The sequence below is a fragment of the Rana temporaria genome, chromosome 5 (assembly GCF_905171775.1).
Source record: "Rana temporaria chromosome 5, aRanTem1.1, whole genome shotgun sequence".
NCBI lineage: Eukaryota > Metazoa > Chordata > Amphibia > Anura > Ranidae > Rana > Rana temporaria.
In genome coordinates, this window is record NC_053493.1 from 2,797,383 (window position 1) to 2,815,131 (window position 17,749).

At 51.5% G+C, this 17,749-nt stretch overlaps 1 protein-coding gene across 2 annotated transcripts in view; it reads left to right on the forward strand.

Annotated features, from left to right (window-relative positions):
- The window catches only part of ADGRB1 (adhesion G protein-coupled receptor B1), a 735,432-nt gene that overhangs the window by 366,274 nt on the left and 351,409 nt on the right, over positions 1-17,749 (forward strand). For both annotated transcript variants that reach the window (XM_040352071.1, XM_040352072.1), the window contains exon 5: positions 10,361-10,525. In XM_040352071.1, the coding sequence (XP_040208005.1) occupies positions 10,361-10,525 (165 nt within the window). The remainder of the gene's footprint in view (positions 1-10,360; positions 10,526-17,749) is intronic.

Consider the following 17,749-nt stretch of genomic DNA (forward strand, 5'->3'; position numbering starts at 1 on the left):
TCACACAGGTATACCGGCTTCTCCCCTTCAGTCTCACACAGGTGTACCAGCTCCTCCCCCTGGACTGAAACGGCTCCCTCTGATGTCACTGCACACTGTGAGCTTCTTACCATGTGCATTAGAAGCTGCAGCCAGTCAGATAGAGACCTGCCCCATTTCCTGGCTGGAGGACATCCAGCATCATCTAACTCTTTCCTTCCCAGCCTGACTGTCCCCGACCCCACCCCTTTCCTTCCTAGCCTGACTTTCCCTGGCCCCACCCATTTCCTCCCCAGCCTGACTGTCACTAACCCCATCCCTTTCATTTCTAGCTTACTGTCCCTGACCCCACCCTTTCCTCCCAAGCCTGACTGTCCCTGGCCCCACCCCTTTCCTCCCAAGCCTGACTGTCCCTGGCCCCACCCCTTTCCTTCCTAACCTGACTGTCCCTGGCTCCACCCCTTCAGTCTCACACAGGTATACCGGCTCCTCCCCTTCAGTCTCACACAGGTATATCGGCTCCTCCCCTTCAGTCTCACACAGGTGTACCGGCTCCTCCCCTTCAGTCTCACACAGGTGTACCGGCTCCTCCCCTTCAGTCTCACACAGGTGTACCGGCTCCTCCCCTTCAGTCTCATACAGGTATACCGGCTCCTCCCCTTCAGTCTCACACAGGTGTACCGGCTCCTCCCCTTCAGTCTCACACAGGTATACCGGCTCCTCCCCTTCAGTCTCACACAGGTATACCACCTCCTCCCCTTCAGTCTCACACAGGTATACCGGCTCCTCCCCTTCAGTCTCACACAGGTATACCGGCTCCTCCCTTTCAGTCTCACACAGGTATACCGGCTCCTCCCCTTCAGTCTCACACAGGTATACCGGCTCCTCCCCTTCAGTCTCACACAGGTATACCGGCTCCTCCCCTTCAGTCTCACACAGGTGTACCGGCTCCTCCCCCTGGATTGAAACGGCTTCCTCTGATGTCACTGCACACTGTGAGATTCTTACCATGTGCATTAGAAGCTGCAGCAAGTCAGATAGAGACCTGCCCCATTTCCTGGCTGGAGGACATCCAGCATCATCTAACTCTTTCCTTCCCAGCCTGACTGTCCCCGACCCCACCCCTTTCCTTCCTAGCCTGACTTTCCCTGGCCCCACCCATTTCCTCCCCAGCCTGACTGTCACTAACCCCATCCCTTTCATTTCTAGCTCACTGTCCCTGACCCACCCTTTCCTCCCAAGCCTGACTGTCCCTGGCCCCACCCCTTTCCTTCCTAACCTGACTGTCCCTGGCTCCACCCCTTTCCTTCCCAGCCTGGCTGTTCCAGGCCCCACCCCTTCCCTCTTTAGCCTGACTGTTCCTAGCACAACCTAATTCTTTCCTAGCCCGGCTGTCCCTGGCCCCATCCCTTTCCTCCCCAGCCTGGATGTCCCAGGCCTCGCCCCTTTCCTTCCCATCCTCGCTTTTCCAGGCCCCACCCTTCCCTCCCAAGCCTCACTGTCCCTGGCCCCACCAATTTCCTCCCAAACCTGACTGTCACTGGCCCCACCCATTTCCTCCCCAGCTTAACTGTCCCTGGCCCCACCCATTTCCTCCCATACCTGACTGTTGCTGGCCCCACCCATTTCCTCCTCAGCTTAACTGTTCCAGGCCCCACCCCTTTCCTTCCTAGCCTGGCTGTCCCTGGCCCCACCCATTTCCTTGCCAGCCTGGCTGTTCCCCACCCCTTGAATTCATTAGATCTCAGTTCTTCCAGTCATGGGGGATCAGCATCACATGTGGACTTTATCATGCAAATACAGCCTGCCCAGGAACGCCCACTCCTCCAGACTGACACCCGCCCATCAAGGCAGTTTAAAATTTGCATAACTCCTCCCACTGTGCTTGCATTAGGACTGAGGGCTCTTGACAGGAGTACTGAGGCCGGGGGGCTGGGATGATTTCATGTACACCTCCATGCCCAGGGCCGCCAGCAGGGGGGTACAGGCAGTACACCTGTAATGGGCCCGGAGGTCCCCAGGGGCCCGGATGGCAACCCCCTTTTTTTTTTTTTTTTTATAAAAAAATATTTAACTTTTTTTTTATATATTTTTTATTTCTTTTTTTCTTTTTATTAAAAGGCCCAGAGGTCCCCAGGGCAACCCCCCCTTTTTTATTTTTTATTTATAATTTTTTTTAATTTTTTTTTGTAAGGGGCCCAGAGGTCCCCAGGGCAACCCCCCCCCCTTTGTGTTATCACCGGGAGCGACCGCGCTGCCCGAGAATTAATGAGCCGTATCAGGACATGGAAAGCTGTAGAGAGGTTTTCATGTCACGTCCGGAGCCCCCCTTTAATTTCGGTTTCTCATTTAGAGCCTCGCCGGCCGCCCCTCCCCCTCTCTCCATCCATCTGTAATATGGGGTGTCATGCAGTATTAATAGCGCCGTCCCGTCTTATAGCCGGAGCTCTGCTATTTCAGGAAGGCGCCGATAATCTACAACGCCGAGAAAAGTACAAACTCAATAATTCAGGAATCCGACGTCCCGGAATAGTTCAGGGTGAGATCAGGCCGGGCGCAGAGAAGTCCCACAACCCGAGCGACGAAGACTTCGGGCTAGATTCAGATAGGTTAGGGGATCTTTAGATCCGCGTAACCTATCTGATTTACGTTACTTTACGCAATTTTTTGAAGCAAGTGCTTTATTCAGAAAGCACTTGCCTCTAAAGTTGCGGCGGCGTATCGTAAATCCCCCTGCGGAATTCAAATTCCGCGGCTGGGGGGCGTGTACTATTTAAATCCGGCGCACCCCCGCACCGATCGAACAGCGCATGCGCCGTCCGCAAATTTACCCAGCGTGCATTTCTCCCAATGACGTCGCAAGGACGTCATTGGTTTCGACGTTAACGTAAATTACGTCCGGCCGTATTCGCGAACGACTTACGCAAACGACGTAAAAAATTAAAAACTCGGCGCGGGAACGACGGCCATACTTAACATTGAATACGCCGCACTTACTCCTGCTATAGCAGGGGTAACTTTCCGCCGGAAAAATCCGAACGCAAACGACGTAAAAAAAAAAGCGCCGGGCGGTCGTTCGTTTCTGAATCGGCGTAAATTCTCATTTGCATATCTGGCGCGTAAAAGATATGGAAGCGCCACCTAGCGGCCGGCCTGGATTTGCAGCCTAAGATCTGACGGTGTAAGTCACTTACACCTGTCGGATCTTAGGGATATTTATCAGGCGCATAGATACGACGGCTGGACTCCGGCCCTTCATCTTCTCCGATCAGCAATTCCTTGCCAATCGTGGTTGAGGAAGGAGGTCCTAGAGGCGGAGAGTGGCCTTCATACCCAATAGGCTCGGCTCTCTTTCTCTCCTGGTCGGAGATTCACCTGGGAAGGTTTATGGATTCGGTTGGGTTTTCCATGGCGGTTCGGCTCTCTGGGTTCCGCCATTTATGATACATTGAGATTTTCTCACCAATAAATAATTTCTCTCAATCTGTAAAGTTAAATGTAGAATTACGATATCTGAGCGAAACGCGTGGCCCTACAGTCACCGGTGGGAGAAGACCGGCATGGTATCCGAGGAATAACATGACAAAGAACCTTCCGGCAGCCGAACATTCCCCCCTCCCCCCCTTTTCCTGTTTATTTTTCTATATTTTCCGAGCTGCCACCTGCTGCCGGCCTTTTTGCAGAAAATTCCTCTCCGTCTTCCCAGTGGGAACCTAACCACGTCCCATATTTCACCGACAAGCTCCCAGCTGCGAAGAGAAGAGCGCCGAGAAAATTACTTCTGAAAACAGCTGCGTTAGCAGTTTGGTGACCGGCGGCACGACGTCTCCGCACTCAGGATGAGTTACTGGGAGGAGAGCCGATGCACCGGGAGCCGAAGAACGCGGAGATTCGAAAAAGGCCACGGCATCTTCAGAGGGATCGCGGCATCTTCAGAGGGATCGCTGCATCTTCAGGGGGATCGCTGCATCTTACGAGGGATCGCTGCATCTTCCGAGGGATCGCTGCATCTTCAGAGGGATTGCGCAATCTTCAGAGGGATGGCGACATCTTCAGAGGGATCACTGCATCTTCAGAGGGATGGCGGCATCTTCAGAGGGATGGCAGCATCTTCAGAGGGATGGCAACATCTTCAGAGGGATCGGGGCATCTTCAGAGGGATGGCAACATCTTCAGAGGGATCGCTGCATCTTCAGAGGGATCGCTGCATCTTCAGTGGGATCGCTGCATCTTCAGAGGGATGGCGGCATCTTCAGTGGGATCGCTGCATCTTCAGAGGGATCGCTGCATCTTCAGAGGGATGGCGGCATCTTCAGAGGGATCGCTGCATCTTCAGAGGGATCGCTGCATCTTCAGTGGGATCGCTGCATCTTCAGAGGGATGGCGGCATCTTCAGAGGGATCGCGGCATCTTCAGAGGGATGGCAACATCTTCAGAGGGATCGCTGCATCTTCAGAGGGATCGCTGCATCTTCAGTGGGATCGCTGCATCTTCAGAGGGATGGCGGCATCTTCAGTGGGATCGCTGCATCTTCAGAGGGATCGCGGTATCTTCAGAGGGATCAATGCATTTTCAGAGGGATGGCTGCATCTTCAGAGGGATCGCGGCATCTTCAGAGGGATGGCTGCATCTTCAGAGGGTTCGCAGCACCTTGAGAGGGATCCCTGCATTTTCAGAGGGATGGCGGCATCTTCAGAGGGATCGCTGCATCTTCAAAGGGATTTCTGCATCTTCAGAGGGATTGCGGCATCTTCAGAGGGATCGCTGCATCTTCAGAGGGATGGTGGCATCTTCAGAGGGATCGCTGCATCTTCAGAGGGATGGTGGCATCTTCAGAGGGATCGCTGCATCTTCAGAGGGATGGTGGCATCTTCAGAGGGATCGCTGCATCTTCAGAGGGATGGCGGCATCTTCAGAGGGATCGCGGCATCTTCAGAGGGATCGCGGGATCTTTAGAGGGATCGCTGCATCTTCAGAGGGATCGCTGCATCTTCAAAGGGATGGCGGCATCTTCAGAGGGATCGCGGCATCTTCAGAGGGATCGCGGCATCTTCAGAGGGATCGCGGGATCTTTAGAGGGATCACTGCATCTTCAGAGGGATCGCTGCATCTTCAGAGGCATCGCTGCATCTTCAGGGGGATTGCTGCATCTTCAGAGGGATCGCTGCATCTTCAGAGGGATGGCTGCATCTTCAGAGGGATGGCGGCATCTTCAGAGGGATGGTGGCATCTTGAGAGAGATCGCAGCATCTTCAGAGGGATCGCTGCATCTTCAGAGGGATGGTGGCATCTTGAGAGAGATCGCAGCATCTTCAGAGAGATCGCAGCATCTTCAGAGGGATGGCTGCATCTTCAGAGGGATGGCTGCATCTTCAGAGGGATGGCAGCATCTTCAGAGGGATGGTGACATCTTGAGAGAGATCGCTGCATCTTCAAAGGGATCGCTGCATCTTCAGAGGGATCGCTGCATCTTCAGAGGGATCTCTGCATCTTCAGAGGGATCGCTGCATCTTCAGAGGGATGGCTGCATCTTCAGAGGGATGGCTGCATCTTCAGAGGGATGGCAGCATCTTCAGAGGGATGGTGACATCTTGAGAGAGATCGCTGCATCTTCAAAGGGATCGCTGCATCTTCAGAGGGATCGCTGCATCTTCAGAGGGATCTCTGCATCTTCAGAGGGATCGCTGCATCTTCAGAGGGATCGACATTAACCAGAACCTCATTACCAGCCAACGCCATACATTATGATTAAAGTCTGGCTTACATTCCTCACTTTGGTTTTTAGTAATAAACGGTTTGAACCTCTGTCAGGTGTTTGGTGCCGTCTGTGGACACCGGATTTGGTGGCCACTGTCTAAGGCAGCGATGGCCAACGTACTCCATCTGGTGGCTCTAACTGTGGCCCCTGAAATCAACAAAAGGGCCATAAATAATATTCAGTAAAGGTAATGATACAGAAACCTGTCAGAGATTGACAACATGCAACAAGAGACGGTCAGAGACTGCAGACATAGTACAGGAGATGATCAGAGACTGCAGACATAATACAGGAGATGATCAGAGACTGCAGACATAGTACAAGAGATGATCAGGGACTGCAGACATAGTACAGAAGATGATCAGAAACTGCAGACATAGTACAGGAGATGGTCAGAGACTGCAGACATAGTACAGGAGATGATCAGAGACTGCAGACATAATACAGGAGATGATCAGAGACTGCAGACATAGTACAGGAGATGATCAGAGACTGCAGACATAATACAGGAGATGATCAGAGACTGCAGACATAGTACAGGAGATGGTCAGAGACTGCAGACATAGTACAGGAGACGGTCAGAGACTGCAGACATAGTACAGGAGATGGTCAGAGACTGCAGACATAGTACAGGAGATGATCAGAGACTGCAGACATAATACAGGAGATGGTCAGAGACTGCAGACATAGTACAAGAGATGATCAGGGACTGCAGACATAGTACAGGAGATGATCAGAGACTGCAGACATAGTACAGGAGATGATCAGAGACTGCAGACATAATACAGGAGATGATCAGAGACTGCAGACATGATACAGGAGATGGTCAGAGACTGCAGACATAATACAGGAGATGGTCAGAGACTGCAGACATAATACAGGAGATGATCAGAGACTGCAGACATAGTACAGGAGATGATCAGAGACTACAGACATAATACAGGAGATGGTCAGAGACTGCAGACATGGTACAGGAGATGATCAGAGACTGCAGACATACTACAGAAGATTGTCAGAGACTGCAGACATAGTACAGGAGATGGTCAGAGACTGCAGACTTAGTACAGGAGATGATCAGAGACTGCAGACATAGTACAGGAGATGGCCAGAGACTGCAGACTTAGTACAGGAGATGATCAGAGACTGCAGACATAGTACAGTAGATGGTCAGAGACTGCAGACATAGTACAGGAGATGATCAGAGACTGCAGACATAGTAGAGGAGATGGTCAGAGACTGCAGACATAGTACAGGAGATGGTCAGAGACTGCAGACATGGTACATGAGATGATCAGAGACTGCAGACATAGTACAGGAGATGGTCAGAGACTGCAGACATAGTACAGGAGATGATCAGAGACTACAGACATAATACAGGAGATGGTCAGAGACTGCAGACATGGTACAGGAGATGATCAGAGACTGCAGACATACTACAGAAGATTGTCAGAGACTGCAGACATAGTACAGGAGATGGTCAGAGACTGCAGACTTAGTACAGGAGATGATCAGAGACTGCAGACATAGTACAGTAGATGGTCAGAGACTGCAGACATAGTACAGGAGATGATCAGAGACGTCAGACATAGAGTGAGTGAGAAACCTATATAGCGCTACAAATGCAAACTAAATCACCTCAAGGCGCTGTAGCCAATATGATCGTCCAACCAAGCTTCAGAAAAGAGTCTTAATTTTTTTCCTGAATAATACAGGAGACGGTCAGAGACTGCAGACATGAATGAATGACTTGTATAGCGCTACACATGCGAACTGAATCGCCTCTGGGCGCTTTTTCCAGCCAGTGTCTGCTTGGCTGGTGCGGTCATTTTACCCTGTAGGATCTCAACACGCTTGGGACACACAGATATACATATAACTCAGCACAGGGATGGTGGGAACCCCTCATAATGGGCACAGCGGGTGTACAGACCCGGGAACTCAGCACAGGGATGGTGGGAACCCCTCATAATGGGCACAGCGGGTGTACAGACCCGGGAACTCAGCACAGGGATGGTGGGAACCCCTCATAATGGGCACAGCGGGTGTACAGATCCGGGAACTCAGCACAGGGATGGTGGGAACCCCTCATAATGGGGCACAGCGGGTGAACAGACCCGGGAACTCAGCACAGGGATGGTGGGAACCCCTCATAATGGGCACAGCGGGTGTACAGACCCGGGAACTCAGCACAGGGATGGTGGGAACCCCTCATAATGGGCACAGCGGGGGGTACAGACCCGGGAACTCAGCACAGGGATGGTGGGAACCCCTCATAATGGGCACAGCGGGTGTACAGACCCGGGAACTCAGCACAGGGATGGTGGGAACCCCTCATAATGGGCACAGCGGGTGTACAGATCCGGGAACTCAGCACAGGGATGGTGGGAACCCCTCATAATGGGGCACAGCGGGTGAACAGACCCGGGAACTCAGCACAGGGATGGTGGGAACCCCTCATAATGGGCACAGCGGGTGTACAGACCCGGGAACTCAGCACAGGGATGGTGGGAACCCCTCATAATGGGCACAGCGGGGGGTACAGACCCGGGAACTCAGCACAGGGATGGTGGGAACCCCTCATAATGGGCACAGCGGGTGTACAGACCCGGGAACTCAGCACAGGGATGGTGGGAACCCCTCATAATGGGCACAGCGGGTGTACAGACCCGGGAACTCAGCACAGGGATGGTGGGAACCCCTCATAATGGGCACAGCGGGGGGTACAGACCCGGGAACTCAGCACAGGGATGGTGGGAACCCCTCATAATGGGCACAGCGGGTGTACAGACCCGGGAACTCAGCACAGGGATGGTGGGAACCCCTCATAATGGGCACAGCGGGTGTACAGACCCGGGAACTCAGCACAGGGATGGTGGGAACCCCTCATAATGGGCACAGCGGGTGTACAGATCCGGGAACTCAGCACAGGGATGGTGGGAACCCCTCATAATGGGGCACAGCGGGTGAACAGACCCGGGAACTCAGCACAGGGATGGTGGGAACCCCTCATAATGGGCACAGCGGGTGTACAGACCCGGGAACTCAGCACAGGGATGGTGGGAACCCCTCATAATGGGCACAGCGGGGGGTACAGACCCGGGAACTCAGCACAGGGATGGTGGGAACCCCTCATAATGGGCACAGCGGGTGTACAGACCCGGGAACTCAGCACAGGGATGGTGGGAACCCCTCATAATGGGCACAGCGGGTGTACAGATCCGGGAACTCAGCACAGGGATGGTGGGAACCCCTCATAATGGGGCACAGCGGGTGAACAGACCCGGGAACTCAGCACAGGGATGGTGGGAACCCCTCATAATGGGCACAGCGGGTGTACAGACCCGGGAACTCAGCACAGGGATGGTGGGAACCCCTCATAATGGGCACAGCGGGGGGTACAGACCCGGGAACTCAGCACAGGGATGGTGGGAACCCCTCATAATGGGCACAGCGGGTGTACAGACCCGGGAACTCAGCACAGGGATGGTGGGAACCCCTCATAATGGGCACAGCGGGTGTACAGACCCGGGAACTCAGCACAGGGATGGTGGGAACCCCTCATAATGGGCACAGCGGGGGGTACAGACCCGGGAACTCAGCACAGGGATGGTGGGAACCCCTCATAATGGGCACAGCGGGTGTACAGACCCGGGAACTCAGCACAGGGATGGTGGGAACCCCTCATAATGGGCACAGCGGGTGTACAGATCCGGGAACTCAGCACAGGGATGGTGGGAACCCCTCATAATGGGGCACAGCGGGGGAACAGACCCGGGAACTCAGCACAGGGATGGTGGGAACCCCTCATAATGGGCACAGCGGGTGTACAGACCCGGGAACTCAGCACAGGGATGGTGGGAACCCCTCATAATGGGCACAGCGGGGGGTACAGACCCGGGAACTCAGCACAGGGATGGTGGGAACCCCTCATAATGGGCACAGCGGGTGTACAGACCCGGGAACTCAGCACAGGGATGGTGGGAACCCCTCATAATGGGCACAGCGGGTGTACAGACCCGGGAACTCAGCACAGGGATGGTGGGAACCCCTCATAATGGGCACAGCGGGTGTACAGATCCGGGAACTCAGCACAGGGATGGTGGGAACCCCTCATAATGGGGCACAGCGGGTGAACAGCCCCGGGAACTCAGCACAGGGATGGTGGGAACCCCTCATAATGGGCACAGCGGGTGTACAGACCCGGGAACTCAGCACAGGGATGGTGGGAACCCCTCATAATGGGCACAGCGGGTGTACAGACCCGGGAACTCAGCACAGGGATGGTGGGAACCCCTCATAATGGGCACAGCGGGTGTACAGATCCGGGAACTCAGCACAGGGATGGTGGGAACCCCTCATAATGGGGCACAGCGGGTGAACAGACCCGGGAACTCAGCACAGGGATGGTGGGAACCCCTCATAATGGGCACAGCGGGTGTACAGACCCGGGAACTCAGCACAGGGATGGTGGGAACCCCTCATAATGGGCACAGCGGGTATATTTAACGAAATTCTACTATTTCTGTTTGCTTCGTTTTCATTCCATTTTCTGATTGGACGATTAGGAAGAATGAAATGTTCATATCAATTCTGAATACAGAAATGTTTTTTTGTCTTGTACAGGAGACCCGGCGGCGGAGGAGTGGTCTCCCTGGAGCGTTTGCTCCACCACCTGCGGGGAAGGTCTGAAATCCCGGACGCGGTTCTGCGTCTCGTCCTCGTACAGCACCCATTGCAGCGGACCTCTGAAAGAACACAAGCAATGCAACAATTCCGCCGTATGTCCAGGTAAAGCAATCAGCACCTCGCTGTCCATACAGGCCCCGGCCCGGCAGAGCGACGCCCCCCGCCAGACGCCACTTCCGGGACACTGAGAAAAGGTTCAGTTAATCGCTTCTAACAATAGAATGGAAGGATATGTAACGCCAAAGAATGGTGATGAGGTTTGGGGGTGGAGTCAGGCCGCCGCCATTCCCGTAATAAATACAATTTTACATTTTCCCGCAATGACTATTAATGGTAAAGAAGTGGAATGTGGGGGATGTTTTATCGTTTTTATGTTTCTTATATGTTTGTCACGTTTCTCCGATGCGGAGCGGCAGTTGTGCCGGAGAAACCGCCCCGGGGTGACATTACCCCCCCCCCCCAATACTCCGAACATGAAAACAAGAATATAAATGTATAATTATGTATCAATAGAAAGAGGAATATAACCACCAAGTATCTTTACCCCCCCCCCATTGAATGCCAACATCCCAAAATAGTCTGAGGGCAGTTCACGCCATCGAAGCGCAGTCCGGGTTCCTTCCAGGTGCTGCCCTGCATGCGCCTTTTTGACACGTTTTTGGTGCGTTTTTGATGCAGTCAATTTTTTCCTTATTTTTAGTCTAATAAAATAAAAAAACACCTTGTGCTCCAACTATTACCCGTCTATGTGCCCTCACCCCTGTCTATGTGCCCTCACCCCCGTCTATGTGCCCTCACCCCCGTCTATGTGCCCTCACCCCCGTCTATGTACCCTCACCCCCGTCTATGTGCCCTCACCCCCGTCTATGTACCCTCACCCCCGTCTATGTGCCCTCACCCCCGTCTATGTACCCTCACCCCCGTCTATGTGCCCTCACCCCCGTCTATGTGCCCTCACCCCCGTCTATGTACCCTCACCCCCGTCTATGTGCCCTCACCCCCGTCTATGTGCCCTCACCCCCGTCTGTGTCCTCACCCCCGTCTATGTGCCCTCACCCCCGTCTATGTTCCCTCACCCCCGTCTATGTGCCCTCACCCCCGTCTATGTGCCCTCACCCCCGTCTATGTGCCCTCACCCCCGTCTATGTACCCTCACCCCCGTCTATGTGCCCTCACCCCCGTCTATGTGCCCTCACCCCCGTCTATGTGCCTTCACCCCCGTCTGTGTGCCCTCACCCCTGTCTGTGTGCCCTCACCACTGTCTATGTGCCCTCACCCCCGTCTATGTGCCCTCACCCCCGTCTATGTGCCCTCACCCCCGTCTGTGCCCTCACCCCCGTCTATGTGCCCTCACCCCCGTCTATGTGCCCTCACCCCCGTCTATGTACCCTCACCCCCGTCTATGTGCCCTCACCCCCGTCTATGTGCCCTCACCCCCGTCTGTGGCCTCACCCCCATCTGTGCCCTCACCCCCGTCTATGTGCCCTCACCCCCGTCTATGTGCCCTCACCCCCGTCTATGTGCCCTCACCCCCGTCTATGTACCCTCACCCCCGTCTATGTACCGTCACCCCCATCTATGTACCGTCACCCCCGTCTATGTGCCGTCACCCTTGTCTATGTGCCCTCACCCCCGTCTATGTACCGTCACCCACGTCTATGTACCGTCACCCCCGTCTATGTGCCCTCACCCCCGTCTATGTGCCCTCACCACTGTCTATGTGCCCTCACCACTGTCTATGTGCCCTCACCCCCGTCTATGTGCCCTCACCCCCGTCTATGTGCCCTCACCCCCGTTTATGTGCCCTCACCCCCGTTTATGTGCCCTCACTCCCGTCTATGTGCCCTCACCCGGCTGGCTCACCCGATATGACAGTCGTGGAGATCCTTCTCTCTATTGTATGCCGGTGTTAGGAGAGACGTTACTAAGAGGAAGAATGGGAACTATTTCTTCCTAACAGTTGTTACATTGTAATAAAAAAAGCATTTTCACCTTTTCAGATGAAAAAGTCACGTTGCAGTATTAGGCTGGGTTCACACTACGGTTTTCCCGTCTGTCAGCCGCATACGATTTCAGTATTGAAAACGTACGGGCACGGACGGGAAAACGTATAGATAGACAATGCATTGCAAATCGTATGCACTCAGATGCATCCGGGTGCGTACGATTTGCTGGCAAAACATTTTTTAAACGTACGCAAAACCGTGTTCAACCACGGTTTTGCGGTCGTTTTTAAAACAGTATGGCAACCGCATACGTTTTCCTTTAACATTAATGTCAATGGAAAACGCACATATGTGCGGTTCCATACGTTCCCGTCCGTTTCAGCCGCATACGGTTTTCCATATAAATCGTATGCGGCTGACGGACGGGAAAACCGTAGTGTGAACCCAGCCTAACACAGAGGAGTGAATTGCTCAACCTATTATTATCAATTTATTTATTATATTAAATAATAATAATATCTTCTTCTCCTCCTCCTTTCTCATCCTCATCCTTCCTTCTTCTCCTCCTCCTTTCTCATCCTCATCCTTCCTTCTTCTCCTCCTCCTTTCTCATCCTCATCCTTCCTTCTTCTCCTCCTCCTTTCTCATCCTCATCCTTCCTTCTTCTCCTCCTCCTTTCTCATCCTCATCCTTCCTTCTTCTCCTCCTTTCTCATCCTCATCCTTCCTTCTTCTCCTCCTCCTTTCTCATCCTCATCCTTCCTTCTTCTCCTTCTCCTCATCCTTCCTTCTTCTCCTTCTCCTCCTTCTTCCTTTATCCTCCACTTTCCTCCTCTTTTTTCCCCTCCTCCTTCCTCCCCTCTTTCACCTCCTCCCCCTCCTTCCTTTTTTTTCTTTCTCCTCCTTCTCCCTCTTCTTCTTTCTCCTCCTTCTCCATCTTCTTCTTTCTGCTCCTTCTTCTTCTTCTGCCTCCTTCTTTCTCTTCTATTTTCTCCTCCTCTTTCCTCTTCTTATTTCTCCTCCTTCCTCTCCTTCTTTCTCCTCCTACTTCCTCTTCTTCTTTCTCCTCCTACTTCCTCTTTGTCTTTTCCCTCCTCCTTCTTCCTCCTCCCTCATCCTTCCTCTTCTTCTTTTTCCTCCTTCTCCTTGTTCTTCTTATTCTTTCTCCTCTAACCTTCCTCTTCTTCTTTCTCTTCCTCCTTCCTCTTCTTTTTTCTTGTCCTCTTCTCCTCCTTCTTTCTCCTCCTCTTCCTTATTCTTTCTCCTCCTCCTTCCCCTTCTTTTTTTCCTCCCCCTTCCTCTTCTTCCCTCTTTTCTTCCTTCCTCTTCTTCTATCTTTTCCTCCTTCCTCTTCTTCTTTCTCCTCCTCCTTCTTCCTCCTCCCTCATCCTTCCTCTTCTTCTTCTGTCTCCTCCTCCTTTTTTTCTCCTCCTCCTTCTTCTTTCTCCTTCTCCTCCTTCTTCTTTCTCTTTCTCCTTCTTCTTTCTACTCCTCCTCCTCCTCCTTCCTCCAATTTTTTTCTCCTCCTCCTTCCTCTTCTCTCTTTTCCTCCTTCCTCTTCTTCTTTCCCCTCCTCCTTCTTCTTCTTCCTCCTCCCTCATCCTTCCTCTTCTTCTTTCTCCTCCTCCTTCTTCTTTCTACTCCTTCTCCTTCTTCCTCCTCCTCCCTCATCCTTCCTCTTCTTCTTTCTCCTCCTCCTTCTTCTTCTTTCTACTCCTTCTCCTTCTTCTTTCTCTTCCTCCTTCTTCTTTCTACTCCTTCTTCTTCTTTCTCCTCCTCCTCCCCCTCCCTCAATGTTTTTCTCCTCCTCCTTCCTCTTCTTTCTCCCCCTCCTTCCTCTTCTTCTTTCCCCTCCTCCTTCTTCTTCCTCCTCCCTCATCCTTCCTCTTCTTCTTTCTCCTCCTCCTCCTCCTCCTTCTTCTTCTTTCTCGTCCTCCTTCTTCTTTCTACTCCTTCTTCTTCTTTCTCCTCCCCCTCCCCCTCCCTCAATGTTTTTCTCCTCCTCCTTCCTCTTCTTTCTCCCCCTCCTTCCTCTTCTTCTTTCCCCTCCTCCTTCTTCTTCCTCCTCCCTCATCCTTCCTCTTCTTCTTTCTCCTCCTCCTTCTTCTTCTTTCTACTCCTTCTCCTTCTTCTTTCTCTTCCTCCTTCTTCTTTCTACTCCTTCTTCTTCTTTCTCCTCCCCCTCCCCCTCCCTCAATGTTTTTCTCTCCTCCTCCTTCCTCTTCTCTCTTTTCCTCCTTCTCCTTCTTCTTTCTCCTCCTCCTTCCTCTTCTTCTTCTTCTTTCTCCTCCTTCCTCTTCTTCTTTCTCCTTCTCCTCCTTCATCTTCTCTCTTTTCCTCCTTCCTCTTCTTTTTTCTCCTCCTCCTTCGTCTTCTTCTTTGCCCTCCTCCTTCTTCTTCTTTCACCTCCTCCTTCCTCTTCTTCGTTCTCCTCCTCATTTCTTTTCTTCTTTCTCCCCCACCTTCCTCTTCTTCTTTCCCCTCCTCTTTCTTCTTCTTCTTCCTCCTCCCTCATCCTTCCTCCACTTCAGGGGTGGCCAACCAGTGGCCCACGGAGCCCTCTGATGTGGCCCGCGACCTCCTGCTCTGGAATGGTGGGTTGGCAAGCCCAGATCGCAGGTTGCTGACCCGCCATACCACATCATCAGTGTTGTGAATGAAGCTAGTGGTAGAGGAAGAAACCGGCTGCGGAGCAGAGCCCCATAAGCCGACGCTTCCTCTACAGGGCCGGCTTTTGCCACAGGCGGAATGTATGGCAAAGTTCAGCTAACCCGCGGGATAGACATAGGTGCAATACCTATGGTAAAACTCAGCACATCAGTGTGAAAGCAGTCTTAGGCCCTTTTCACACAATCAGCCTGACCAAACGGAACCCTCAATTCACCTTTACAGAGCGACAGATGTAAACAGGCTTTTGTCCGTTTATGTCCGCCTACCTCCAATCCGATCCACTAAAGAAAAAAACAGAAGGGAATTCGTCCCCTTCCATTTGGGCGGATCGGAGGGCCTATAGAGTAGCCGTGACTTGTCATCCACCCACTCCGCTTATTGTGGCCCACGACTGGTTACTAAGTTGCTTAAGTGGCCCTCGCTCTTTAAAAGGTTGGGCACCCTTGCTCTACTACTTTCTCCTCCTCCTCCTTCTTCTTTCTCCTTCTTCTTTCTACTCCTCCTCCTCCTTCCTCCAATTTTTTTTCTCCTCCTCCTTCCTCTTCTCTCTTTTCCTCCTTCCTCTTCTTCTTTCCCCTCCTCCTTCTTCTTCCTCCTCCCTCATCCTTCCTCTTCTTCTTTCTCCTCCTCCTCCTTCTTCTTTCTCTTCCTCCTTCTTCTTTCTCTTCCTCCTTCTTCTTTCTACTCCTTCTCCGTCTTCCTCCAATTTTTTTTCTCCTCCTCCTTCCTCTTCTTTCTCCCCCTCCTTCCTCTTCTTCTTTCCCCTCCTCCTCCTTCTTCTTCTTCTTCCTCCTCCCTCATCCTTCCTCTTATTCTTTCTCCTCCTCCTTCTTCTTTCTACTCCTTCTTCTTTTTTCTCCTCCCCCTCCCCCTCCCTCAATGTTTTTCTCTCCTCCTCCTTCCTCTTCTCTCTTTTCCTCCTACTCCTTCTTCTTTCTCCTCCTCCTTCCTCTTCTTATTCTTCTTCTTTCTCCTCCCCCTCCCTCAATGTTTTTCTCTCCTCCTCCTTCCTCTTCTCTCTTTTCCTCCTTCTCCTTCTTCTTTCTCCTCCTCCTTCCTCTTCTTCTTCTTTATCCTCCCCCTCCCCCTCCCTCAATTTTTTCTCTCCTCCTCCTCCTTCCTCTTCTCTCTTTTCCTCCTTCTTCTTTCTCCTCCTCCTTCCTCTTATTCTTCTTTTTTCTCCTCCTTCCTCTTCTTCTTTCTCCTTCTTCTCCTTCTTCTTTTTTCTCCTTCTCCTGTTCGTTATTACTTATTATTAGATTGTAAGTGCTCAGGAGCAGGGTCCTCCTAACCCCCTGTTATTGAATTATTTTGTAGCTGTACACCCCCCCCCCCCCTTTTTCAGAAGACTATTGGTGTTCTATATATCCTATATAATAATAATAATAATTTATAATAAAGAAGAAAGTATTGCAGGACTGTTTATCTATTTAATAGTTGGTTTTAATAGTATACAGTATACGGCAGATTGAGTTGTGTATATCGATACATTTTATATGCAGCAGATAAGATTTGTAATTTTCATGTTTGGAATACATAGTGCACACATGTGGGGATCGGATACAATCATAGTTTTGTAGAATGATACATTTACAGTGCTGGGTATTTATTTCAGTATTTATAGAACATGCTGCACCCAGTTATCGGGTCACTTTTTATTCCTATACATATAGCTAGATTCAGGTAGAGTATCAGTAGATACGCCGACCTAACTCAGAATCTGCGCCGACCTAAGTTTAAGTGTATTCTCAAACAGAGATACGCTTAAACCTATCTAAGATACGATGGCTTCCGGCGTCCTATCTAAGGGTGCAATATTTAGGCTGGCCGCTAGGTGGCGCTTCCATTGCGGTCGGCGTAGAATATGTAAATCACTAGATACGCCTATTCACGAACGTACGCCCGGCCGACGCAGTACAGATACGCCGTTTACGTAACGCATTATCAGGCCTAAAGATATTCCATCAAATAGTTGGAATAGTAATGTTAAAGTATGGCCGCCGTTCCCGCTTCGAAATTCGAAAATTTTACGTTGTTTGCGTAAGTCATCCGTGAATAGGGATTTACGTAATTTACGTCCACGTCGAAACCAATAGGCCCGTGCGGCGTACGTTGCCGCAATGCACACTGGGAAATGTAGGCGGACGGCGCATGCGCCGTTCCAAAAAAACGTCAATCACGTCGGGTCAAAGAAAATTAACATAAAACACGCCCCCTCAGCCTATTTTGAATTAGGTGCGCTTGCGCCCGCCGCATTTACGCTATGCCGCCGTAAGTTAGGAGGCAAGTACTTTGAGAATACAGTACTTGCCTCTCTGACTTAAGGCGGCGTAGCGTAAATACGATACGCTACGCCGCCTTAAAGATGCGGCGCTCTTGCTGAATCTAGCTAATGGTGTATTGTTTTGTTGTTTTGTGTACATGAGTTTTATTATTTTCATGTTTGGAATGCATTGCGCACACATGTGGGGATCGGATACAATCATAGTTATGTAGAATGATACATTTATAGTGCTGGGTATTTATTTTTAGTATTTATAGAACATGCTGCGCCCAGTTATTGGGTCACTTTTTATTCTTATACATGTTGTATTGTTTTGTTGTTTTGTGTACATGAATACATTTTATTATTTTCATGTTTGGAATGCATTGCGCACACATGTGGGGATCGGATACAATCATAGTTATGTAGAATGATACATTTACAGTGC